This window comes from Cornus florida, unplaced genomic scaffold (genome assembly GCF_030987335.1).
Source record: "Cornus florida cultivar Cherokee Brave unplaced genomic scaffold, ASM3098733v1 CherokeeBrave_3.0.0_Hap2_Chr02, whole genome shotgun sequence".
Classification (NCBI taxonomy): domain Eukaryota; kingdom Viridiplantae; phylum Streptophyta; class Magnoliopsida; order Cornales; family Cornaceae; genus Cornus; species Cornus florida.
The window spans coordinates 16,100,545-16,126,372 of NW_026775572.1; the positions used below are offsets into that span (position 1 = coordinate 16,100,545).

The window sequence follows — 25,828 nt, forward strand, 5'->3', positions numbered from 1 at the left end:
TAAGTTATCTTTTTAATATTTTCATTTTTTTTATTTTTCTTTATTAAGTTGACTTGGATTGGAAAAAGGAATAGAGTTATTATTTAGCCTATAAATACATAACTATAGGTTGAAAAATGAGTGAAAATATATCACGTAATATATTCTAGAGAGAGAGAGTTAGAGAGAGAAAGAGAAAGAGGAAGGAATGAGGAGAAAACCCTTTAGAAAGAAAATCAAGGAAGAAGAAGTTTAACTTTCAGTCCGAAAGTTTAAGGCAAGTTCTTCTTCTATCTCTTTCCCTTTGATTCGTGTTTCTATACATGCCTAGGAAATTTCAGGATTTATTAAACACATAAAATTAAATAATTATGCATGTTTAATTGGATTAGAATATAGGTTTTATGAATTTGGTTCATATCTGTTCTTGTGTTATAAATTGATAAATGCATGATTTTGATTTGATTTCCGGTGTGAATTTTTACATGTTTAAATTATGTATATTTCATATCTGTGGAATGATGTAACGTAGAAACATGCCTAGGATTCCTGAACATTAAATAGGAACTAAGTTTGGGTTTAAATAAATTTAAATAGACTCAATCATAATGATGCTTGCTATTTGAATCTTTTAAACAAACGAATGAATTTAATCTTTTAATATGTTTTAACAATTGAGATTAAATGTGTAGGATGAATTGGATATGGAGAATGTTTATTTGACAGTATAATAAAATATTATCATATGTATAAGATTCAGTGTATGTAAGACATATGGTATAGGAAACTTAAATAAATAATAAGTCATTCCTATTTTGTGATAACTTGATATCATATTATCATAGTTATTTCTAGATTGTTTGATGTATTTCCTTAATCGTTACATCAATTGTTGAATTGTGTGATTTAATGCACCGGTATGGGACGGTGGCATTCTAGGAACAGATTAACTTATCAGTTAAGTCCTACTTATTTTATATAAGGGAATGGATTAACTAAAATGTTAAGTCCTACTTATATTCAAGTCAGGTCAGCTGAACAAGTTGAATGAATTATGGATGATTAATTTATTATATAAGGGAATGGATTAACTAAAATGTTAAGTCCTACTTATATTCAAATCAGGTCAGCTGAACAAGTTGAATGACTTATGGAGGATTAATTTATACCGGATAGGATGGTTACTAGATTATATATATATATAAGTATGGTGCCATGATATGAGCTTGAGTCTCAGGATCAGTGGTTAGGGTGCGTATATCACCAGGGATGTGTAACTAGATATAGTGTAGTTGTGTACCTTGGTAGGTCTAGATATTCATGCCTACTATATGTGCGTTTTGCATGTTACCTACTATTCAGGTTGAGACAACCCTATAGTCTAGTGAGGTTCCTTTAGTGTGTATATATGTATATATACGGACTACTAGTTACTGTTGGATTGACTAGGATGTATACGTGTATCGGATCTCTGCTTGGACTGTAGTAGAGTAGAACTTGTTTGTGGGCCTGACCCACTATTATTTTTCAGGTGTTCGTCAGGAGTAGAGGTTGTTCGTGCTGAGCAGGGATCAGTTTACTCCGTTCTTCCGATGCTACATAGAAGTTTCTTTATGATTCAGTTTCCTGATTCAGACAGTTATTGCTGTCATTTGTTTAGTTTGGATTTTCTAGGGGTCCACATAGTATGGATTCCCGAGTTGTATTTTGGAGGATCAATTGTATCAGAAGAGTTTATTAATTAATGGAAATATATTCTGAGGTTTATTATTAGATTATCATTTTAGTTTTTGGTCAGTATTTTATTTATTCTTCTTTATTTTTTTGTACTCTGTGTTCGTTTATTATCAATTTATTTTTGATATCCTCGGGTATTCGGGCGTGGGCCTGGGCAACCCGCATTCGAAAATCCGGGGGGTATCACAGTTGGTATCAGAGCCTGACCCAGCCGGAAGTGTGCCGACGAGGACGTCGGGCCTCCAAGGGGGTGGATTGTGATGACCCTGTGGGCGGGTGCGAGAGACACTAACAGGCTACCACACTGGCGAGCTACGGGTGCACAGTCCCACATCGCCTAGGTAGAGGAAATGTGAAGTGCTTATATGTAAGTGTGTCATCTCCAATTGGTATGAGGCCTTTTGGGGTAAAGCCCAAGAGCAAAACTGTGCGGGCTCAGGCCCAAAGCGGAAATATCATACCATGTGGTGGAGTGGGTCGTTACACCAAGGTACCACGTTTTCTCTTAACACTTATTCATGGTGCTAATTGAGCTGTTTATGGATGTAATGTGCAACTTAATTACCGGTGTGGGGTGTAATACCATTTTCAATTGCCAAAATAAGTCCCTTTTGTGAGGGTACCACTTTTTTCCCAAAGGTACCATGTTTTTGAACTGAAGGTACCACTTTTTGGCATCAAGGTACCACGTTTTCTCTAAACATTTATTCATGACGCTAATGGAGCTGTTTATGAATGTAATGTACAACTTAATTACCGGTGTGGGGTGTAATACCATTTTTAATTGCAAAAATAAATCCATTTTGCAAGGGTACTACTTTTTTCCTAAGGGTACCACTTTTTTTAACTGAAGGTACCACTTTTTGGCGTCAAGGTACCACGTTTTCTCTAAACACTTATTCATAGTGCTAATTGAGCTGTTTATGGATGTAATGTGCAACTTAATTACCGGTGTGGGGTATAATACCATTTTCAATTGCAAAAATAAGTCCCTTTTGCGAGGGTACCACTTTTTTCCCAAGGGTACCACGTTTTTGAACTGAAGGTACCACTTTTTGGCATCAAGGTACTACGTTTTCTAAACACTGGCCTAAAGCTTGAAGAATATTTTGCGTTATTCATGGTGCTAATGGAGCTGTTTATGGATGTAATGTGCAAATTAATTAGCGGTGTGGGTTGTAATGCCATTTTCAATTGCAAAAATAAGTCCATTTTGCGAGGGTACTACTTTTTTCCCAAAGGTATCACGTGGTTGAACTGAAGGTACCACTTTTTGGCGTCAAGGCACCATGTTTTCTAAACACTCACTTAGCTAGCTTGGAGAATATTTTGTGCTCATCATGGTGTTAATGGAGCTGTTTATGGATGTAATATGCAACTTAATCACATTACACATATATGTTTATTGAGATAGTGTGCTATTTCTTTGACAACTATTAAGATTAAAATATTTATTTATAGACACCATGGAACCAAGGAAACAACAAGCCAATTTTCCATTCATTAAACTGCTTCAATTTTAAACTCCATCAAATTTGAAATTAGTACATTAATATAATAGTGAAAGAAAATTCAGTGAGACCCTAATATAATAAGCCATACAATACTAATTCATGAAAAACCAAAACAACAACTTCATTTGATTCCATCTAAGGTAGATGCTAGTATAATAAGCCATACAATAGTTGCAAAAACATACCAACCTAATCCACAATCAAAAGTTGCAAAGCTACTCTTCTTTAAAACTTAAAAAATAGCTAACACCAACAGATTGCAAAATACATGCCAAAAAAATGACACTGTTCAACATTACAAATGTCCTATATCCCACATCACTTGGCGTAACACGAATCTGAGCGCCAGATTCAAGGGTGAGATGGGATGTTCTAGGATCAAAGTGTTCTACCAACCATAAGCACAGGTTGCGCTACAAAATGGTACACTCGATGTCTAAAAAGGATCCAAACCCAATATCTTGTACGACACCTTTTTTACTTCACTTAAATTGCAAACCGTTTCCTTGCCTTTATTTAGAGAACACCGAGTATTAAACATCTACAAATAAATTACCAACACAGGCACATTAGATACAAAAAGGAAGGATAGAGCACATATATGGACAGAATTCAAATAAATAGAACAAGGTTACATTGCCTTTTATGTTGCTAGTGATGAAACAGGCTCAAATATAAACCAGCCTCGTGTGTATGTGTGTGAGAGATTATTATTTTTCAATTTTGCAATCTCTTATTGTATTTAGTTTAAGTGTCCCACTTTTTATGTCCCTTTTGATACACACACACACACACACACACACACACACACACACACACACACACACACACATATTTATATTTGTAGGTAACACACAAATATGGATCTTCGCTAGTACAGGCTTTCTTGCGTAGTTTAGGTGAAGGGCAAAGAAGGCCTCTATGTACTTTACTATACAATTAAATCAAGGATGTAACACTATAAAATCTAATATGAAACGACAAAAAATTTCTAAATTAAATACGATATGTTGAATGAGTGTTGCATCCTTAAAGTAAATGTGTTCACGAATGTAATACCGATTTTGCATGGACATTGTGTCTTCAATTTAGGATATTGTTTTTTGGATTTAAATTACACAAAATCTATAATTTCACTAGATCATGAAATTGAGACTTTTGAGTTAAAAATAACCTTATTCAAAGTACTTTTAAAGTCAGTAAAATGTTTTAATGTCCGAACAAGAAAATTCATTTTAAGTTACAAGGATAACAAGTGAGTAATGATATTTAGTCCATTTTAAGTTACAAGGATAACAAGTTACAAGGGAATGAAAGGTCACTTTGCCCAGAATGCTCTTCACCCCCCTCTCCCCCAACTGTTTCATTCACTCTACTATGTTAAAAACCCATACCGGGTAAAACTTATTATTATAATAATTTTATAGATCGAAATAATCACCATAATTAAGCCATTAGCTTAATACTAATCCTATATTAATTAGAAATAGAGGAAATATTTTTGTTTTATGAAACATAAAAAGTATATTGTTTTAGTTCATGCCCATCATATAATTTAAGGAAATGTTAAACGCATCATGCAACATCTCATGCATCAATATTAGGCCTTTCTCTAGTTTCATGCATCGAATCATCTATATCATCTTCAGGGCTTCTTACTCCAAATGCATCATGCAACATCTCATGCACGCCATCCTGTTCGTTTATGTCCTCATTCTCTACCGTTTGATTAGTAACACCATAAGTTTCTCTCCCCATGAAGCACCCAATGTGTGTAAATTTTAAGAAACCCGTCAACAATAATATCATCTAATGCATCTTGATGGCACTTCCACAAGCAATTGCAAAACGTAACACATGGGCACAATATCATCTTGACTATGCCTACATTGTCAAATGCAACATCCAAAAAGATTCTAACTCCTCTTAGGTGTTCTTTGCTCACTCTATTTATCAAGCACAAAAAAATTTTAACTATTAAAGAAATGACCTAGCTAATTTCAATAGGACATCGTTAATTTTGTCAATGAAGCCAAAACTTGGTTTCATCATTATCCTGATAATCAAGCTAATAAATTGAATTGAAGAGAATGGTGAGCAATTGGCTATTTAAAACTATTAAAGAAATGACCTAGCTACCAAAAAAAACTATAAAGGAAATGGGATATTAAGATACCAAGAGACCAGCTCATCTGTAGTGTCATTAGCAAGCAAAACAATAAACAACTCTTTGAGCAAAAACTATACCATGTGTCATACTGATCATAGAAATTTATAATGGATTGTATATAATTTTCGGTAAATAAAATGGATTATAGGACCTGAGTATCTAACCAACCACTACATGGAAGGCTTGTCTCTCCTCCCCTGGACCTAATTAATAGTAATTAAACCCGTGACATCAACTCTTTATGACTAGAACAGTGAGTCAGGAACAACAATAAACATGTGAACCTTAACAGCATATCGCTATAAACAAATTAAATGGAAGTTAGTTAAAGAGACCATGAGGGAATACTACTAAAAGGGGAAGTCTTCAGCAATTATTGCGAGTATGAGGCTTCCAGAGTGGAAAAACAACATTTGATGTTAGTAATTTTCTAGTATTAGATTGACAACTGATTTTGAGGTCATAGTGAAAATTTATGATGTTAACCACCTCAACTCCTATTACTTTTGTAAATAAGCACTTATTGAAGAAAGGAACCACAAAGCAAGACTAAGTGCAACAAGGTGATGACTGAAGAGAAACGTTAAAAGACAGCCATAATGCCAGCTATGAAACAAAATTGTCCAATTTGCAATGCTAAAAACCAGTAAAGACAAGGATCAAAAGGCAAGTCAACTTATACCTTTTGCATTTTCCACTTTGCTGCTAACGTAATCGTTCTTGTGTACTGTGGATTTGTTTAGATCTGGTCTACACCGCTTGAAGCCTCGTCCAGAACATGTCCTGCCAAATGCTGTCTCAAATCAAAGATTTCAAATTAAAAAACCGGATTTGATATTTTAGAAAAACAATCATATACTCTCAATTTCAGAGTCGAAAAAAAAAAAAATGGGAACAATCAAGCACTTGTATTTTCTTCCATCACTTCCTAAAAACAATATCATTCAGTTTTTTTGGCAAATTTTTTAGTGAATTTCTGGTTAAAAAAAAAAGGATCAATGAAAAGTCATATCGTTGCGCCAGGAATATGACATATTTAAGAAAATAAATAAAATAATTAGTGAACAGAACAGTCTAATTCATGGGTCAAATTCAAACTAGTGGAATGTTACTAGTCAAGGGAGGGTTCGTTAATCTAGATGTCTAAAAACCCAGGTTAATTGAAGGACACAGAAGGGTAGTATTAGCATGGTAACCACAGTTCATGTGCCTAAGTTTGAAATCAGACAATTAAGCCTCAAGTTCTTTGATAGAAAGCAACAATACGACAATGCAGTAGAATTCTTGTATATTCTGTTTAAACACGTTATAGATCTAGTCTTCAAGTATTCAATACCTCCATCGCTCCACACTTGACTGCCACCATAATTTCACACCCCGAACCAACCAATGGCAACACCAGTTTATAACAACTCAGGCCCTCAACCTTATACCATGAATAACCACACCACCTTTGCTTTGGCTAAGCACAAATTATAGCTTCTTAGTTCATGAATGATTCACAAATTTTTCGTATTGTGGGGGGAAAAAAACAGTATAATTAGAGATTCACAATAACCTACACATTTGAATACATGAGTAACTATGAAAAGGTAAGACGATAAATATTGAACTCAATTAACAACTAAAACATAAATAAATTTAAACAAGCAGGGAAACACTAAATCAGAAAACCAATTTCGTCACAACATCAACATGCTATCTATTTCCTCATGCAAACAAATAGTGTTTTTTTTATCAACGATATATGCAGATAAAAGAATAAAAAGGGAAATTCAACTGCAAGCAAAATAAAAATACCGTGTTAATCAAATCTGGCAAAGAATAAATGAAAAAATAATATGAAACAAATAAAGAAAAACGAAATGCAAGGTAGATTTTGCTAACTGGATTTCAGAGACCCAATGAGCAGGCGCTGATCATCTTTGTTAAACAAGTTGGCCCAACATGCTTAAGCTTTTAGGGTAATTGCCTCGCACATTGCACAACCAAAGCTACACCAGAGAGAGGCCACAGATGACAACTACTACATAGAAACTGCAATCTATGAAAATAACACATATTGTTTGGTGCAACACCAAACCCATCTCCAAGACATTCACTGCTCCAGCCCAATTATGCCCATTTTCTTGAGGAAACTGACTTTCGTCATGGAAGTCCTAAAGGATTCATCACTCCGACTATACTATAGGTGAAGAGAAGAGGGGAATTCACTGGACAGAAACAGAAATCATAACGATTAAAATCACAGAAATAGGCGATTATAACAAGGTACCTTCGTCCTTGCTCACTCGCTGGTAGAACTGAACAATAGTGACTGGTCGTTGGCCTTTGTCACTCCCCTCTGATCGCTACTCGCTGTTCATCGTCTTTTTCGTCACACGAAAGTCGTCATATGGCTAGGGCCCTGTTTTACAGAGAGGCGGAGAGAGAGGGCTGCTGCACTGAACGAATGGTTATGATATTAGGGCTTACAATTAGGTCATTGTAGGAAACGGTATTTTAGGCAACACATAAAATAAGAAGAAGGGTATTTTAGGCAACTGCAATATGAAATAGTATTTTTTCATGTGCCACCTCAGCTCTTGGGTCAAACTCATTTTAGAGAAATATGGGACTTTGACTCAGCCTCTTAGTAAATATGGAGCCCTAACTCCATTTATATGTAATAATCCCAATAAAAAAAGCTCGAATTATCCCACCATGACTTAATAATGAGTCACTGTCACATGATACTTAACAATAGCATTTCCAGAAGTAATATTGAAACTATGTGTCTTCGCCGTAGCGATTCCACGTGCCAACCGGAAAACACCGGATCCACCAACGATTGGCATCTCACGGTACTCATCAAATACTGAATTCCGGGCCAGAAGACTGAGAGTGCTACCATTGTGTTTTCCATCTGTGAACACGAAGTTCATGTTCATAAGCAAACCAACTCCCTCCAAACCGGCTGAACCATATATTCCCTGGGCTCGGCCCAATATCCTAGAACTGGGTTTGGGCCCGGCCGTCAATGGGTTATCAACCATCCTAAGTAGGCCGAAAAAGGTGGGTGATTTGTCAGTTATGTTGCACTTGGCCACTGTATAAGCAGTTGGGCTCTTTCCTTCCACTACATCATGGAAATAGAAGTGAAGTTTGGTTACCTTTTCCTCGGCGTGACCCAGTTTTTGGAACCACTCTTCAACTGCTTTGGGCCCTTTTTCAATGCCACGAGCCACCGGAATGGCCATGACTACTGAGCACAGCATCACAAATATAGACAGCCTCCCCATTTCAATCTCTCTCTCTCTCCTCTATCTCTCTCTCTCTATAACAATGAGAGCAGATTGCACAGGCTTATTACATAGACACACACACACATATATATATCATCTACAAGCACCTGCACTTTTAAATTGAAGCCATTATTAATCTACCACATTTTTTATTCCTCTCCTGTGCACTGGAGCCAAGGAGAGGATCTAATTACAAGACACGTTCTGGCAAATATAATATGAAATTTTCGTATAAATCTTATTTTTGTGTGGGCTACCACAGCAAATATAATATAGTGAAACAATGTGATTTGATCAATAGTTTGCTGCTAGCAAGATGGTGAAAGCACCCTAGCTTGGAGTAATATGATATGGACTAATCCACATTGCCATTCAAATTATTCAATAAAGAGACCCATCACCAAAGTTTAGTGTGTAGTTAACTTGTTTGCAACCTTCTAGTGGTATCTCCATTATTTATATTAAAATTAAAATTGAGTGATCTATTTAATTAATTTCATCTATTCGTATTTAAGAAGTTTTAAATTAGGAATTACATTCAACCATTTAAGGGTACAAACAATCATTTTATTTTCAACCTTCTTAATTCTAAATAAAAATTGAAAATTCAGAGATAAAATTCCAACAAACAACGTCATGCCTCATTACCACAAAGCAGACAATGCCAACAAAACCAACAAAGAACGGCATGCCTCATTATCCCACCATGACTTGAGTAGATTAATAATGAGCGACTATGACATGATACTCAACAATGGCGTTTTCAGAAGTAACATTGAAAGTAAATGTCTTTGCCGTTGCGATTCCACGTGCCAGCCGGAAAACACCAGATCCACCAACGATAGGCATCTCCCGGTACCGATCAAGTATCGGATTTCGTCCCAGAAGACTGAGAGTGCTACCATTGTACGTTCCATCCGTGAACACAAAGTTCATGGTCATAAGCAAACCCATTCCCTCCAAATCGGCTGAACCATAAATTCCCTGGGCTCTACCCACTATCTTAGAAGTGGGTTTGGGCCCAGCCGTCAATGCGTTATCCATCATCCTAACTAGCCCGAAACCGGTGGGGGATATGTCAGTTATGTTGGACTTGGCCACAGTGTAAGCAGTTGGGTTCTTCCCACTCACTACATCATGGAAATAGAAGTGAAGTTTGGTTACCTTTTCCTTGGCGTGACCCAGTTTTTGGAACCACTCTTCAACTGCTTTGGGCCCTTTTTCAATGCCATGAGCCACCGGAGTGGCCATGACTACTGAGCACAGCATCACAAATATACACAGCCTCCCCATATCAATCTCTCTCTCTCCTCTATCTCTCTCTCTATAACAATGAGAGCAGATTGCACAGGCTTATTACATGGACGCACACACACATATATATCATCTACAAGCACCTGCACTTTTAAATTGAAGCCATTATTAATCTACCACATTTTTTAATCCTCTCCTGTGCACTGGAGCCAGTGCACAGAGAGGATCTTACAAGACACGTTCTGGCAAGCTGGCTGTCGGGATGGTTGACTTCAATTTTACAACAATACCCCTTTAATTCTTCAACATTCATACCATATCCCCTGTTCACAACATTGGTTGGACTTGGGCCTTAAATTTTCAAATGGGCTTCTATGTATCTCGCTGTAATGTCGAAAATTTTAGATTTTTTTTTTTTTTTTTTTTTTTTTTTTTTTTTTTTTTTTTGGGAGAAAAAATTTAGAATTCATGGCACAGAATGATGGAGCCAATCATCGGTTATGAATCAGATTGTAATGTTGTAAATCCGAACGTACTGAATTAATGACATCGGTTCAAGCCTTAATCCAATTAATTTGATAATATAATATAATTTATATATGTTCATTTTATTAATGTCTTATATAACATAATATTAATTTCTATCTAAAAATATTAAATTATCTTTCTTTGTCTCATATTTAGATCATTTTAAAATCATAGTGAACATATATAATTGAATTGGAACCTCAAATTCTGACTCGACCCCAGCAATCAACTAACTCTGCGTAATCTGTATATCTCAATTATGTCAACGGACTGAAGATTCTCTTGTATAAATATATATATAAGACACTAACGTGTGATATGCAAACTGCACTTTTAAATTGGAGCAGTTTTATTTATTTATTATTTCAATAAATTGGAGCAATTGACTTGCCAAAAAAAATTCCAGCAAGTGACATAACAAAAATTATCTTTTTTATATTACTATATTAATTTCTAATTTTCTAGTGATAGAAAATTGCACGTCTGAAAAGGGTGTACATGTTTGATTGTTACTTTTACAATAATATCCCTCCAGATCTATAAAATTCCATTAGTTACATATTGGGCCTTAATTAGGATCCAATTTTGATTACTGTTTCAGAAGAATCAAATCCACACAGAAGGTTTGGTTACCACGCCCAAGCTAAACTTATTACCCAAAGCCCTAGCTCCATTCCTTTGCCTATGGCAACTCCAACTATGAGTGTGTTTGGGTTGAGAAAGTTGAAATTAATGGAAATAAAAGACGAAGCAGGGATAATTAGTTTCATGTTTAGTTTAAAGCTGAGGAAAAGAAAATGAGAAGGATAATGGAGGATTATGAAGTATAGTTAAAAATAAAAAAATAAAAAATCGACATTGTGTACATTTTACATAAGTTATTTCAATAAAAGATGATACCGAAGTTTTAAAGGGTGGATCTTATTGTAACAGTAAAGTTGTTCTATGCGAAAACACACCATTAATTGCTTTAACTTAGGATGGGTCCGTTTTGTTGCAACTTGCACTAATTATGCTTACAACAAGAATAGTTAGATTCACTATTTTTGCAAGGTGAAAAAGTATAGAGCAAATGACATTGTTCATTCTTCTGGGTGCGAAAAGCTGAAATGCTTCAAAGTGTGATGAGTGACGGTGTGATTAGGCCACAGAAGCACTAACACAGGCTTAGGTTTCGTGATTTGACGAGACTAAATTCAAAAAGAAGAAAAAGGTGATTTGTATCAACAAAGATTGCGCGTCTTTATATTTTCTTTAATGATTAGATTGAACCCATGGTTGTATGTTCTGTCGTTAGTTTTCTACCGATCCAAAAAGGAAGAGAGAACGCGTAATCAATTTTAAGGCCCCTCAGTGGTGATGCTCGCCACTGATTGTTTTCTTCTTTCTCCTCTTCACAATGCAACCACTTCTTCTTTTCTCCCGTTGGCGTGGGCCATAACCAATAATGATGTTACATCACGATTAAAAGTCTAGAAATTATTCGATGGTTTGAACCATTTAATATTTGGTGAACTAATTCAATAGAATTTAATACTAATGTTCTATTCGAAAGTAACGAACCGGTGACTTGAATTTGGAATCGAAGACAATTTATTTAAAATTTTAAACTAAATTTTTTTCTAATTTTAAATCCAAGCACCGATTCAGTACTCCCAAATGCTATATAATTTTTTTTTTTTTTTTTTTTTTTTTTGTAATATAGTAATATATTCTTATGGGTTACAACTATCTAATAATTTCTCATAAAAATATATTCCATGACAATTTTTAATTATTCCTAAAGTTGGTGAATTTCATCAATATAATGATAAAATCTCATTTCTAAGTTTGGAGGGAGTGCATAACCAATAATGCTGTTACATCATGAATGAAAATCTTCACAACTTTTTTTTCGTTGTTAAAGGAATCTTTCTAATATCAATGACAATTGATGATAAAAGTGTAAAAGATTACTTAACCAAACTCAAAAAGTAAATTTGACAAAAGTATACAACTGGACAAAACTTAATTTATTCTTACCATTGGGTAAAGAGAATCCCACAAATACTACAGTCTCTAGTGTAAATGAAAGACAAAGGCAAACAGAGAGAGAAGGAAAATCACTATGACTCAATAATGCACGACCATGACATTAATTTTACTAGGAAAACCACCATGTGATCACCAAGACTCAATAATGTATGACCATGACATTGTACTCCACAATAGCATTTCCCGTGGCAAAATCAAAGGAATACGTCGTTGCCGTACCGACTCCGCGTGCCAGTCGGAAAATACCGGACCCACCAACGACCGGCATCTCACGGTGGGGATTCAATGCTGCATTCCGGGCCAGAAAACTTAGAGTGCTGCCATTGTACTTTCCCTCAATGAACACCAAGTTCATGGTCATGAGCAAACTAAATTCCTCCAATCCGGCCGAACCGTAGAACCCCTGGGCTCGACCCACCATCTTGGAAGTGGGTTCGGGTCCTGCCGTCAGTATGTTGTCAAACATCCGAACTAGGCCGAATAAAGTGGGTGATTTAGCAGTCACTCTGGATTGAGCCACCTGAATAGCAGTTGGGTTCTTGGCAGTAACTATGTCGTGAAAATAGAAGTGAAGTTTGGTTACCTTTTCTTTGGCGTGGGCTAACTTTTGGAACCAGGCTTCAACTGCTTTAGGGTCTTGAAGAATTCCCTGAGCTACAGGAATCGCTATGACCACTGAGAAGAGCATGAAAATCATAGGTAGCTTACCCATCTCTATATGTGTCTTTTTTTGCTGGGTGTCTGTGTGCGCGCAATTGTGAGTGCAGACTGCAGCGGCTCTTGCATAGGTATATATATCAACATACATAGCCCACCTACCCCAGTTTTGAATAATTGTAATAAGTTCAACCAAACAAAAAATTACATGTGGCAGCTGTTGAAGATGTATCATATAAGGTTGACCATGTGTTTTTTAATAACATGCATTACGCATTTAAGTGTAGACATTCCACCCTCAAAAGCTAGAACTTATTGGTCCATTTAGGAGCGTGGTATGTGCAGTTGTGGTTGTCAGATCAAAAGCTAGAACTTATTGGTCCATTTAGGAGCGTGGTATACCTCTATTGATGGTAATTTCTTCTGATTTCGTTGGTTTTCACCCGTCTTTCCCCTAATTTGATGGATTTTATGATCCCTAAAATGGAGTAGGGTCAATTATGGTAGTTAAAATCAAACCCGTATTTAGTTCGGAGCGGGAGTGGATTTAGTATTTAAACCGACCCGACACTATACATAATTAAATTTTTTTTTTTTTCTTCCATGCCATAGGTTTTTGTTTTTTGACATGCAAATAGATCGATGACAAATTAGGGCCATGCTTAATCTTTTCAATACTTTTTCTTTTCTTTTTAATTTTCATGTCATTAATTAACTCTTCAAAGTTCAAAACCCTATGTTCTTTCACTCCTAGTGTAAGCCGCCCCGCCTAACTATTAAACCGAGTTTGCAGCAATAGTCCCTCTTCCCCGTAGGGGCGAGGATGGTGTACCGATTAAAAATCCTTCTCCACGTAAATACGAGGATGGTATGGATGATTTCTTAATGGGGCGGGTTAAGGTTTATAACCAAACCCATCCCATACCTGCCATGTCGTCTTCCATGTCTAACTCAAATAATAAGAGTATGGGCTATCTATTAGTTAATATTGAATTGAGACAATTTTTGAGGTCGGTAAATTTTTTAATGAATCTTTGTAAGGGATCTTTAATATAACAATATAAATGGTGATATTAATAACACAAATCTGAGTGACTCAGACAAATAATAGAATTCGAGGTAGATTGAGATAGGTGAAAGTACAAACAAACCGAAAGAGAGCGAGGATGCAGTGTAATAGTACACTATTGACTTCCTTGACAAAGGTGTATGTAGAAAGCATGGGTGTGAAAGAGCATGAAGCACTTTACTCCATTTTTTCGTCTCTTGCCCCAGCTAAGTGAGAGGTTGGGTAACGTCATCACGTGACATCACACGTCATCACGTGACATCACACGTGAGCCCATTAACATAATATTTAAAAGAGATAAATTTCTCAAAAATTTATAAAGCAACGTTAATTAAGATGGGTCTAATTTGCACGAGAGTCAAAATGATGTTTATCTCTCTAAGTCAGGTTGATAGTCGACTCGACGAGTCCTGAACTTCATTCACCAAATCAAGAACCTTCTTGAAGCCCAAGTAATTAATCCTAAGTTATGCTTCCAACTTAAGTCTTTGATCTTTTGCTAAAGGTATACTAATGACACGGTAAGTAGCACGTAACTTTGACTATTCGTTTGACTTGTACACCATCGTTGATGATGTGATGTCGTTTGTTGACTTTTTTTACCAAGTTATGTCTACCATTGATGATGTTGTATTGCCATTATTGGACACCTACGATCTTTTAATAAATCACTCAATCTATATAGAGTCATAGTTTATGACTTATGTCCAAAGAGATGTTTTAATAACATTATTCTCTCTTGTATTTTATAAAGTGAATGATTAAAAGTTCAACTCACTGTAAGTGCAAATTGGATGTCCAAATAACTTCTATGTTTAAATGGAATGTGATTTTGAAAAAAAGAGAGTAAAAATTCAACAAAATTTCTAAAGGGTAAATTTAAAGGTGCTTATTCTAAATTGAAAACTTTTTTCCAAGTTTTCATTGTTTAGAGATGAATAATCACTAATCACTCATTCAAAATTTTCTCTTTTATCCTTATACCATGACTCTTTTTTTCTTTTTTGTATGCTTGAATGGTTAGATTATTTTTTGTGCTTGGGAGTCCGTGTTCGAGCCTTATACTCTCTCCTTTCCACCCAATGGCTAACCAAAAAAGATCTTAATAATGAATCAAGTGTTAGAGGTAAAATGGTCCAAATATCCTTAGCCACGAAAAATGTCCAATTAAACACTAATAAGCAAAAACAAAAAGACGATTGCAACTGAGGAGGTGCAAAACTTGGAAAGTCATAAAGAAGAGATCAAATTGACGGTGGATGGGGCTGGAGATTATGTTCTTTGGCACCGCTTCGACTTTAGTGATGCACCTGATGTTTACATGGCTCTATTGGTGTGCAAGGGCGGAGAAAAAAAAAAAAAAAAAAACTGGCGACTATAGAATCCAGATTAAAAAAAAAAAAAAAAAAATTAAAATTAATATATAATTTATATATAATTTAAAGGAAAGTGATTTAATTGACGACTATAAAATCTCGATAAAAAGTGACTCAATAAAAATTTAATGTGACTATTTTAAAATTTCAACTTAAACACAATTCTTTTCATAATATGACTATTTTAAAATCCTTCCAAATCAATCACGATACTTTCCATAACCTTATTATCCTAAAATTTCATCTGATTCTTTCCAATCACTTTTTTTTTTTATTTATTTTTATTGGAATGCTTTTATAAGAATTCTATAAGAAATTATCATAATGCTTTTTTTTGGATTGGATTAGACTAATTAGTTATGATTTTCTTAATATCTAAAAAGTTAAATTTCTTAAAATTTTACTCGGTGTATTGTTGTATTGATTTTTAGTTTATAAGAATACATAACATTCTTTCTTGATCTAATATATACATTTTTCAATACTAATATTGTACATATAGTTTTGTTTTGAATCTCAAATAAGTTTTTAAAAAAGTAACAATGTTTATTTATCACTTTTTTTTTTTTACTTGCCAATATTTTTTGATTTAACTTAGTTAAAATTGATTTATTGTGGTTGTTGTTGTTTTTTTTTTTTTTTTTATTGATATATTGTGGAATGATTATTAATTTGTGCAAGTATTACATGAATTTCTTATATTTTTTATAAATTAAAATCTAATTGTTTAATTAATTTTTTTATTATATAATTTTGACATAAATCTTATTTGTGTTTGTTCAGAAAGTTTGATAAAAACTTGTTTAAATAATTAGTTTATTATTATTATTTTTTAAATAAATTGGTAAAAGTTTAGATACATATATTTTTGTATGAATATAATAAATAATAAAATATTTTTGACGTAATTTCTTTTTTTTTTTCAAAAATTTTTGTTAAATAATGTTACTTATAATTTTAACCCCTCCAATATCCCTGGTGGTGTGTGATGCTGTCAACCGTAGACAGACTAGTAAAGTTGTTAGTTTACTTTTACACGTCCATCCATAAATGGTCCTTTTTTCTTGAAAATGAAAGATATTAACATAAAGGCATCGCTGCCCTATCATTTTCACTTGTTGACGACAATATTCAACAAAAAGAAACATAAATTATTAGTGATATGGTTTGATATTATATGGTTTGATACTGTATGATATTGTTAATTACTATAATTAAACACATAAATAAATTTGTCGATTTTATTTATTTTTTTAATTATTATATATCATGTTGTGATTGATTGAGAGTATATAAATTCTAAATCATATAATAATTTATAAAAAAGAAGAGATTAGAAATATACAATACACAGATTATGTTACAAATTCGTTTTCAAAATCTAAAATTACTTCACCAAAATCAAAGAAAACACATGCATATATATAAGAAAACTAAGAAAGTCGAAGGCAAACTTTATTTATTCCAACCAATAAAACGACCCATGTAATGGAAGAGTGAAACTAGAATTAGTACTTAATCACTTAATGTTTTGTCCTGAGCATTAAATCTGGCTCTTGAAACACTAAGTAATGACGGTAACGTTATACCATACTATAGCATCACCGGAGGTAGGATCAAACCAATGAGTTTCTGCAATTGCGTATCCACGTGCCATTCGGAAAAGACCGGTCCCACCAACGATGGCCATCTCGCGGACTGGATGAAGTGCTCGGTTTATGCCCACAATGCTAATAGAGCTGCCATTGTACATTCCATCCTTGAATCCGTAGTTCATGGCCATGATTAGGCTGAGCTCTTCCTGCCCGGCTGATCCGTACAGTCCCTGAGCTCGGCCCACAAGCTTTGATGCCGGATCGGGCCCCTCTGTTAAGGGGTCATCCGCCATCATTACAGCACCAAAGAGTGTCCATGAATTGTCGGTGTAATTGGAAGCTTCAGCCACACGCATGGCGCTCGGATTCTTACCGCTGAGTGTGTCATGGAAATAGAATTGAAGGTTGGTCACCACCTCCTTGCCGGAGTCGACTCTTGTGGCCCAATTCAGTTTGTTAGGCCCATCCTCAATGCTTTGAACCCATGGAATGGTCTTAAAAAAAAGAAAGATTAGCATTGCAACAAGAGCTAGTTTAGCCATTTCTCCCTTTATTCTTTTTGAAGCAAGAGAAGAGCCCTTATATAGGAGGCACAAGTGAAATTATTCAAAAACCGGTTAACTGCACTAGAGACTAATATGAGGACCAAGCAATTTTGGGACCCACTGACCAATACATTCATATTGACTTGATATACATATATATTTTAGTGGTTGACCTGCTCGATGGCTGGTTACATATAAAATAGTGCCAAAAAAAAAAAAAAAAGGCTAGAGAAAATAATGTTTAGAAAATTTATTAAAACGAAACATAAAAAAACATATTGAGATAAATATTTCTCATTTAATTAACCAAATAAATGAAAAGAAAAAAAGAAAACAGAAATTCTACCAATTTTAACAAATCTGTATCAAATTTGGTTTTTTTTGTTTTTTTGTTTTTTTGTTCAATTGTAACAGATTAGTTGGAAACGGATGGTAGATGAAAGTTGAAAGAAAGGTAATGAAAACTAATTATGCCTCTGTTTTAATTGGGAGGATGGATTACGTATGTAAGATCACGAATGATTTCTTAACATACATGTGAGTCACAAGTTAAAGTTAAAGTTAAAGTCAAAGGCAAAAAGACTCTTACTAATTGGTTATGGAAAAAATAAAAGTAAAAGGTATTCATTTAATTTTGTGATGCATTTCCCGTTAATTCCTCTCAGAATCTGAATTTTGTAATAACCTCCATTAACTCATAGGATTAATTGAAAGTATTTGGAAATGGGAGGAGGAAAAAATACGAAAGTACCCCTACAATTATTTTGTCCATAATCAAGCAACATATATTGTTTGGCTTTAAAAAATATTAATTTCAAATAAACAGAGGTCGTATTTAAAATTGTAAATGAATCGAACTACTCACGAACAGTTCGGATTTGGCTCGTTAAAAGCTCAACTCGAGCCACTCGTTTAGTAAACAAGCCGAATCCGAGCTCAATTTTCAAACTCATTTAATAAACGAGCTGAGCTTGAGCAATGGTGAGCTCGTCTCGCCAAGCTCATGAATGAACTCGTTTAGTTATCCGGCTTATATTTCAAATTTTTTTTACTAATATTTAGCTCAAACATTTAAGTTTATCTAGTCCATGTAGTTGTTTGGTTATATACAATTAAACTATATCCAGAAGCCCACAAGCTAACAAGCCCAATAACCCATGTTTTGTTATAACTATAACAAAATAATAGAAATCCTAACATATTCATATTCATGTGGTGTAATACCCCGATATTGTAAAAATGATTTCTTAATTAAATTAATTTATATTATATTATTATTATTATTTTTAAGTGATTTGTTCTATTTAATTAAGTGCGTAGGTAAATTGTATTGTTTTAATTAAATTATATATTTTGTAATTTTATTTGTTAAATTTATACGGTGTTTGATTTGTGGAATGCTAGTTAGTGAAGTGTTTATTTGATTTGCGTTTTATTTTATTCTTTATTTCATTTTGTAATCCGTGCTTGTTTAAATACTTTAATTGGTTTGATATCCCCTGATTTTGTGCGCGGACTTGATCAACTCGTGTTCCGAAATTAGGGGGTATTACATGTTGGCAGTCATCAGACCTCTCCATCCATCCATCACACATTCATGTCTCTCTTGCCATGTTTCAACCATGTTTTCACTCTCTCTCTCTCTTGCCAGTCATTTTTCTTCTTCTTCTTTTGTTGGAGTTATGAGAGGATGAAAAATATAGATTCTTTGGACCAGAATGAGATAAGAGAAAAGGATTGAACTGACCCTTTTTACTATAAAAGAAAGAGATCAAAGATCTAAGGATTTGTGGAGATTTCGATTATTGAGAATTTAAGAGGTTGATTTCTAAAATGCGAGCTTGAGCTGAGCTGAGCCCGAGCTCGTTCAAATATTGGCGAGCTGAGCTCGAGCTTGGCTAAGTTGAGTAGCCTTAATTCTGAACTTGGTGAGCCCTGAACAGGCCAAAGCACTGCTCGACTCATTTGTAACCCTACTCGTACTTGGCACTTTTGAAGTTCCAAATCAGATTAATCCAAACAATATTCCAAGTGAAAATGTAATGGATCGGTTGACAGAACAAGGGTTTGAAATGACCACCTTCACCTTCAAAGTTTGTTTTTGTCTTTAATAAAGGACTTAATTTTCTTGTGACCAGAAAATAAATAAAATTGAAATGCAAGACTAAAAGTAAAGGAATTGAAGGACAATATTTGAAGTCGACGTATTGAAACTACTGGACTTGATTTATATATAACTAAAAATACATTGCTAAAAGGTAAAGGATGACTTAAATTGAAAGAAAATTATAGTGTACTTTCCGGAGAGAAAAAAATAAAGAAAATTAAAGTGTTATTTAAGTTGCGTGTTGAATAGGATTTGTAAAGGGGTCCTATTTTAAGAGGTCTCAAATGACGATTGTTGTAGGCGGTTCTTATAACAGCTGAGATGCTTTTAATTAAAACGTCCTGTCTCATGTTGCCCCTGTCTCTCTCTCATGTTTTTGCTCATTTTAGTCATGACCTTCCACCTGCCGGGAATAACTACTCTTCCGTTATAAATCCTCTATGGGTCTTATGTTTTCATGTTTTGTGCCCAACTTACTCGCACATTATGGTATACTTTATGTTATTTTACAACATGACATTCCACTAGAAATCTGCCTCGTGTAGATATGTACAATCACTTCCAATTACAAGTAATTGCATATCTTTTTACTTACCATGTCCCACGACTTCCACTTGCATGTGGTAACATAACTTTCCATTGAAAGGTAGCAGAGAAATTAACTTTAGCCAAAAAAAAAAAAAAAATTAATTATATTTAATCTTAGACCGATGATACACCCTCCAATAATAGATTGTGAAAGAACCCCTACAGCCCTCCATTTCGTAAAGAATTCGAGGGGAGTAAACAAATGAAAGGGTTTTGGATTCTCTCGGGACCTTTCCGGAAAGGTGTTTGTGTGCGCATATTCTTTCTCAAAGTGCCCAAGTAGTTCACCAAACAAAGAAAACACGTGCATTTAGCAAACTAAGAAACTCCAAGGCAAATTTTATTTATTCCAACCTACAAAAACACCCATGTAAGGAAACATAAAAAGAAAAGGAAGAGTGAACTGAGTGCATGGGAAGAAAACTCACATTAACACTTTTATGTTTGGAAGTATCAAACGAATACTTTAAAATTAAAATTGAAACAAATTTAATTTAAATTTCAAATTTAATTTTCTTCAACTTTTAATTTCAAAACCCCTATTCCAATAGTTCCCAACATAGCACAAATTTAATCACTACTAGGCAACGATGGAAACATTATAGCCTACTATGGCATCGCCGGTAGTAGGATCATAAAAATAGGTTTGTACGATTGCGTAACCACGTGCCATTCGGAAAAGACCGGTCCCGCCAACAATGGCCAACTCACGAACAGGTTGCATTGCCGAGTTTAGGCCGAGAATGCTAATGGAGCTGCCATTGTATATTCCATCTGTGAACCCATAGTTCATGGCCATGATTAGACTCGCCTCTTTCTGCCCGGCCGATCCGTACAGTCCCTGCGCTCGGCCCACGAGCTTCGATGTCGGATCGGGCCCTTCAGTTAATGGGTCATCCGCCATAACCACCGCACCGAAGAGTGTCAATGAATTGTCGGTGTAATTCGAAGCACCGGCCACGCGAATGGCGCTAGGATTATTCCCACTGAATGTGTCGTGGAAATAGAATTGAAGGTTTGTTACTACCTCCTTGCCGGAGTCGAGTCTTGTGGCCCAGTTCACTTGGTTAGGCCCATCCCCAAGAGTTTGGACTATCCCAAGAAGGATTAGCATTGAAACCAGAGCTAGTTTAGCCATTTCTTTTATCTGTTGTCTCAAGGACAAAAGAGCCGAGCCTTATATATATAGGAAGCGCGCGCATGTGAAAAGATTCAAGAACCGGTGAACTGCTATTGAAATTAATACGAGTAACAAGCAATTTTTGGACCCACTGCTAAAATTAATACTCATATCGTAGTCTTTTTGGTATGATTTTTGAACCCTTAACCAATACATTCACATTAACTTCTCATGCAACTATAGATCATCTATGAGTGGTTCACCTGCTCGACGTCTGGTTAAATATAAATTAGTACAAAAATAAATAAATAAATAAAAATTAAAAATTAAAGATAAATTAACGTTTTGAAAATTTGTAAGAAGAAACATAAATAAAATATTTTAAAAATAGAGATGAATATTTCTTATATAATTTAACACATAAATGAAAATTAAACAAGAAAACTGTTAAATATAAAATAATGAAATCCCAGAGAGTAAAACACCCATAATTTTGTGCTAAAAGCGTCACAGTAATGTTTGAAATATCGATCACCAAAAGATCACTGATGGTACAAGTACTACAGGTTTTGAAACTTCAAGGTTGAAATGAAGGAGGCTTTCTGATCTTAGTAGCTTGCTCGAAACCATATGCAATCTCAATTAGTTGAGGCTCCGAACCCTTCAATCCTCCAAAACAGATGCCCACTGGCACCCCATCGTTGTCAAATGCAGCAGGAACACTAATTCCTGGAAATCCTCCAATTGCAAGAACCCGGGCAAAATCTGCACCGGGAGTCACCAACGCGTCCAGCTTGTACTCTCTCATCACTTTCTCGAATCCATCTTCTGTTAGTCCCTTCAAATTCAGCAAAGCTGCATTTTCAGCATCCCCAATCCCGTTTGTGGCTTCAGCCGCCAAAAAGATTTCTTGTCCAAATTCTTTAATCATTTCCTACACAACCATCCAAGTAAAAATTGATCACTATCAAGCTTTAATTATCAAGTGATTCAATCAAGTCTGAACAACCGATAATCAAGGAAATGTACTTACCAAATCCGAGAATTTTTGGTTGAATGCTATCACATCTGCCAAGGATCGCACTGGCGAAGCCACCAAGTCTTTTAAGTAAGCATTCAAGGCTATTTTGAATTCAGCTATCAATGCGGTGCCTTCCCCACTAGAAGTGAAGTTCAAGATCACATCAATGTTGGCTATTTCCACACGGTCTACCAAAATGGCACCTCTTTCCCTGATTTTTTATACAGAAAACTTATGTCAGTGTTATGGCCATACACATTAGATGGAAGTAACATAGAAAAATAGAAAACAGTAACACAAAGAGGGGTGTTAGGAGCCTGTCCTCGCGGAGCGTGTTGTGTTACCTTAGTGTGTGTAAATGGTGCTCGAAAACTTGAGGTAGGACTGATCCATTGTAAAAAATGAAGAAGGGGTTCCTTACTATACCCAATCTCTTCCCTTTGAGTCCATCAACCTTGAGAAATTGAGTATAGCCGCCAGGCGGGATGTATTTTGATGCTTCTTTTGTTGCAGCATCGTTATAGTCATAGCCTACAATGGCATCAAGGACATAGACAGCATCTGATACTGTCCTACATATGGGCCTGGTCCATCCATAGATAGATTAACACCATCATATGCCATATCATTAACTCTTATCAACTAAATCAGTTCATAGAAATTTTGATACACGAAAGTAATTGGTACCCTATGGTGTCCTGTCTTGGAGAGATTGGGATGACCCCAGCCCGGCTTGTTAGACCAACTGTGGGTTTGATGCCCACTACTGCATTGAAACTAGCCGGACATAAGATCGACCCATCAGTCTCAGTTCCCAGGGTCACTGCCACCATATTTGCTGCTACTGATATTGCTGATCCGCTACTCGATTCACATGGATTTGCTGATAGAACATAAGGATTCTGCACAGAGGAAAAGGTTGAGTGTTTCTTACGTGTTTCAGATTGGCAAGTAGAAATTTGTAACAAACTTTCAACTTATTGGAACAAAATAGTGTTCAAATCTCATTAGAAGGATAATCAGAAAATTTCAACACTAACCTCTTTTAATTTTAATCTTCTTTTTAATGCTTCTATAAGAAGTTCCATCACAATCATTTATTTTGAACACCTAATCTTTAGCATTTTGAACTCACACTATTGTCCAACTACACTCCTAGTAGTTTTTTATTTCATAGTGAAATTAGGCAAGTTGTCGAGCATGGAATAGTTCAAAGATTAATAGCAAGTTGTGATTCTTTAATACTCCTAATAACAATATAATTTGGCAGTGGTCACAGTGCGCCAAATGAAATGAGCCAACGTGAAATTGTTTCATGTTACAATTAAATACTGTACAATTTTATGTGTAGAGACTGACCTTTCCTTGTCCTCCTCTGGCGCTCCAACCATTAGGTGCACGAAGTGACCTAAAATTAGACCATTCGCTCAAGCTTGCCTTCCCCAATATGATAGCCCCTGCTTTCCTCAGCTTCATGACCACGCCGGCATCCCGAGGGACGACCGATTGTAGCAAAGCGAAAGATCCGGCAGTGGTGTTAAGCTCATCCTGGGTTGCAATACTATCCTTGAGAAGGATAGGAATACCATGCAACCCAAACAGTGACCTAGGATCCTTAGCCTTCCGCTCTTTATCAGCCACATCCGCTTGGTGGAGCGCGTCAGGGTTCACCTCTATGACTCCTTTAAGAACCGGGTTGAGTTGGCGAATCTCGGCGAGGTAGAACTCAACGAGTTGCCTCGAGGTGAGTTGGTTGAGATTGAAAGCGAGCTGGATGTCACGCACGGTGGCTTCTTTGATCGAGAGTGCATGGCAGGTGATAGTTTGAGACCCAAATACTGATAAGGGCCATAAAGCTAGAAGGATTAGAAGCAGTATCGAGGAGGGAATGATCATGGTTGTACTCAATTGTCGGAGCGAAAACTGAGTGGGCTGAGTAAAGTTTGAGTGAGCTCACCGAGCTCTTCAACTTTGACAAAAAAAGGTGCCCAGCAGCATTGAAGATCTCTAGCTTTATTGCTAGGTTATATATGCTTGCTTGCACACTGTACATTCTATTCTTCTTTAATACATTATAGTCAGCTTTGATGTACTTTCTGGAAGAAGTATTTTCGATTGTACGTGGAACATCTTTGTACCAACCTTGATATATAATATATATATGTTCTGATTACATTTTGTAACCAAAATATTTTTAGGTGGGTTCGACAGGATGAAATTAAAGTTTTGAAATTAAAATTTATCAAATTGAAAAAAATTTAGTTTGTTTTTGTAAATTAATTTTTTTATAATTTTATAAATTTCAGTTTCAAGATATTAATTCCACGATATTGAAGTCACCCTCAATCTACTTTTAGCCATCAAAGTATTCTACAATATATTGTCCACCTTGGCTGAAAATTCTTATCCACATTTAGTACAAGGCATGCATGTACCTCATTCTTATTTATTGCATGAGTAAATTAAGTATAACTCTCTTTTTTTTTTTTTTTCTTTTTTTTAGTACTATAGAATATAGATAGAAGTGTCGTAGGTCCACTAATTAAATATATCACACAGTTCACACTATAGACAGAAGTCCCGTAGGTCCACTATATAATAAATATATCACTAGATAGAAGTGTCGTAGGTCCGCTAATTATTTACTTTTTTTTTCTTTCAAAATTGTCATCACAGGAAAACATCAAATAAAATTAAACACTTCTTCATTTTTCTATATTCCCCAATTCATAGTCCCTCCAAGGCCAATCAACCAACCACACAGTCCACACTACACACAAGCCAGCACTCCAATTGTATCCTTTTGATGACTAGACTATATTGTGTATGGAATATTTGGGCTTGGAGTCATTGTCCAGGGATAGGTGGAGTGAATCTGTCACTATGAGAAAATTTGGTTGAGACGCCATTAAAGAATAACAAGATAAAAAATAAGAGAGATAAATTATTTTGAACAAAAGAATAAGTATAAGAACTTGATTTTTGTGGCACCCTCCATTTTTACATATAAATTGGTCAGACTTGTATATAAAAAGAAAAATGATAGGACATCAAATAGTAATCCCTGAATAGACAACGAATCCAATGTGATTTTATCACTTAAGACTCTTTAAACATCTTAATTGTATTAAACATCCTATAATAATTTAGGTCTTTTTTGACAAGAGAAAAAAAAAAAAGTTGAATAATATTTTTTTTTGCATGACCAAAAAAAAAAAGGTTGAATAATAATTGTTTTGCATGACCAAAA

At 35.2% G+C, this 25,828-nt stretch overlaps 6 protein-coding genes across 6 annotated transcripts; all 6 read right to left on the reverse strand.

Moving 5' to 3' along the window:
- Window positions 1–8,108: 8,108 nt before the first annotated feature.
- On the reverse strand, window positions 8,109–8,682 carry LOC132285729 (dirigent protein 19-like). Its single transcript, XM_059787926.1, has one exon. It carries the CDS (start codon window positions 8,679–8,681, stop codon window positions 8,109–8,111), a length of 573 nt encoding a protein of 190 aa, XP_059643909.1. The 5' UTR covers window position 8,682.
- Window positions 8,683–9,193: 511 nt separating this feature from the next.
- On the reverse strand, window positions 9,194–10,045 carry LOC132285737 (dirigent protein 21-like). The gene has a single exon (XM_059787936.1). It carries the CDS (start codon window positions 9,975–9,977, stop codon window positions 9,405–9,407), a length of 573 nt encoding a protein of 190 aa, XP_059643919.1. The 5' UTR covers window positions 9,978–10,045; the 3' UTR covers window positions 9,194–9,404.
- Window positions 10,046–12,463: 2,418 nt separating this feature from the next.
- LOC132285747 (dirigent protein 23-like) lies at window positions 12,464–13,258 on the reverse strand. Its single transcript, XM_059787946.1, has one exon. The coding sequence runs from the start codon at window positions 13,210–13,212 to the stop codon at window positions 12,640–12,642; it is 573 nt and encodes a 190-aa protein (XP_059643929.1). The 5' UTR covers window positions 13,213–13,258; the 3' UTR covers window positions 12,464–12,639.
- A 3,745-nt stretch (window positions 13,259–17,003) lies between these two features.
- LOC132295707 (dirigent protein 23-like) lies at window positions 17,004–17,739 on the reverse strand. Its single transcript, XM_059793999.1, has one exon. The coding sequence runs from the start codon at window positions 17,737–17,739 to the stop codon at window positions 17,167–17,169; it is 573 nt and encodes a 190-aa protein (XP_059649982.1). The 3' UTR covers window positions 17,004–17,166.
- A 3,278-nt stretch (window positions 17,740–21,017) lies between these two features.
- On the reverse strand, window positions 21,018–21,575 carry LOC132295708 (dirigent protein 23-like). Its single transcript, XM_059794000.1, has one exon. It carries the CDS (start codon window positions 21,573–21,575, stop codon window positions 21,018–21,020), a length of 558 nt encoding a protein of 185 aa, XP_059649983.1.
- Window positions 21,576–21,823: 248 nt separating this feature from the next.
- LOC132285755 (probable amidase At4g34880) lies at window positions 21,824–24,556 on the reverse strand. Its single transcript, XM_059787955.1, has 5 exons — window positions 23,938–24,556; window positions 23,266–23,480; window positions 22,923–23,162; window positions 22,591–22,789; window positions 21,824–22,491 (listed from the first exon to the last, which is right to left on the reverse strand). The coding sequence occupies exons 1-5, from the start codon at window positions 24,472–24,474 to the stop codon at window positions 22,135–22,137; spliced, it is 1,548 nt and encodes a 515-aa protein (XP_059643938.1). The 5' UTR covers window positions 24,475–24,556; the 3' UTR covers window positions 21,824–22,134.
- Window positions 24,557–25,828: the final 1,272 nt, after the last annotated feature.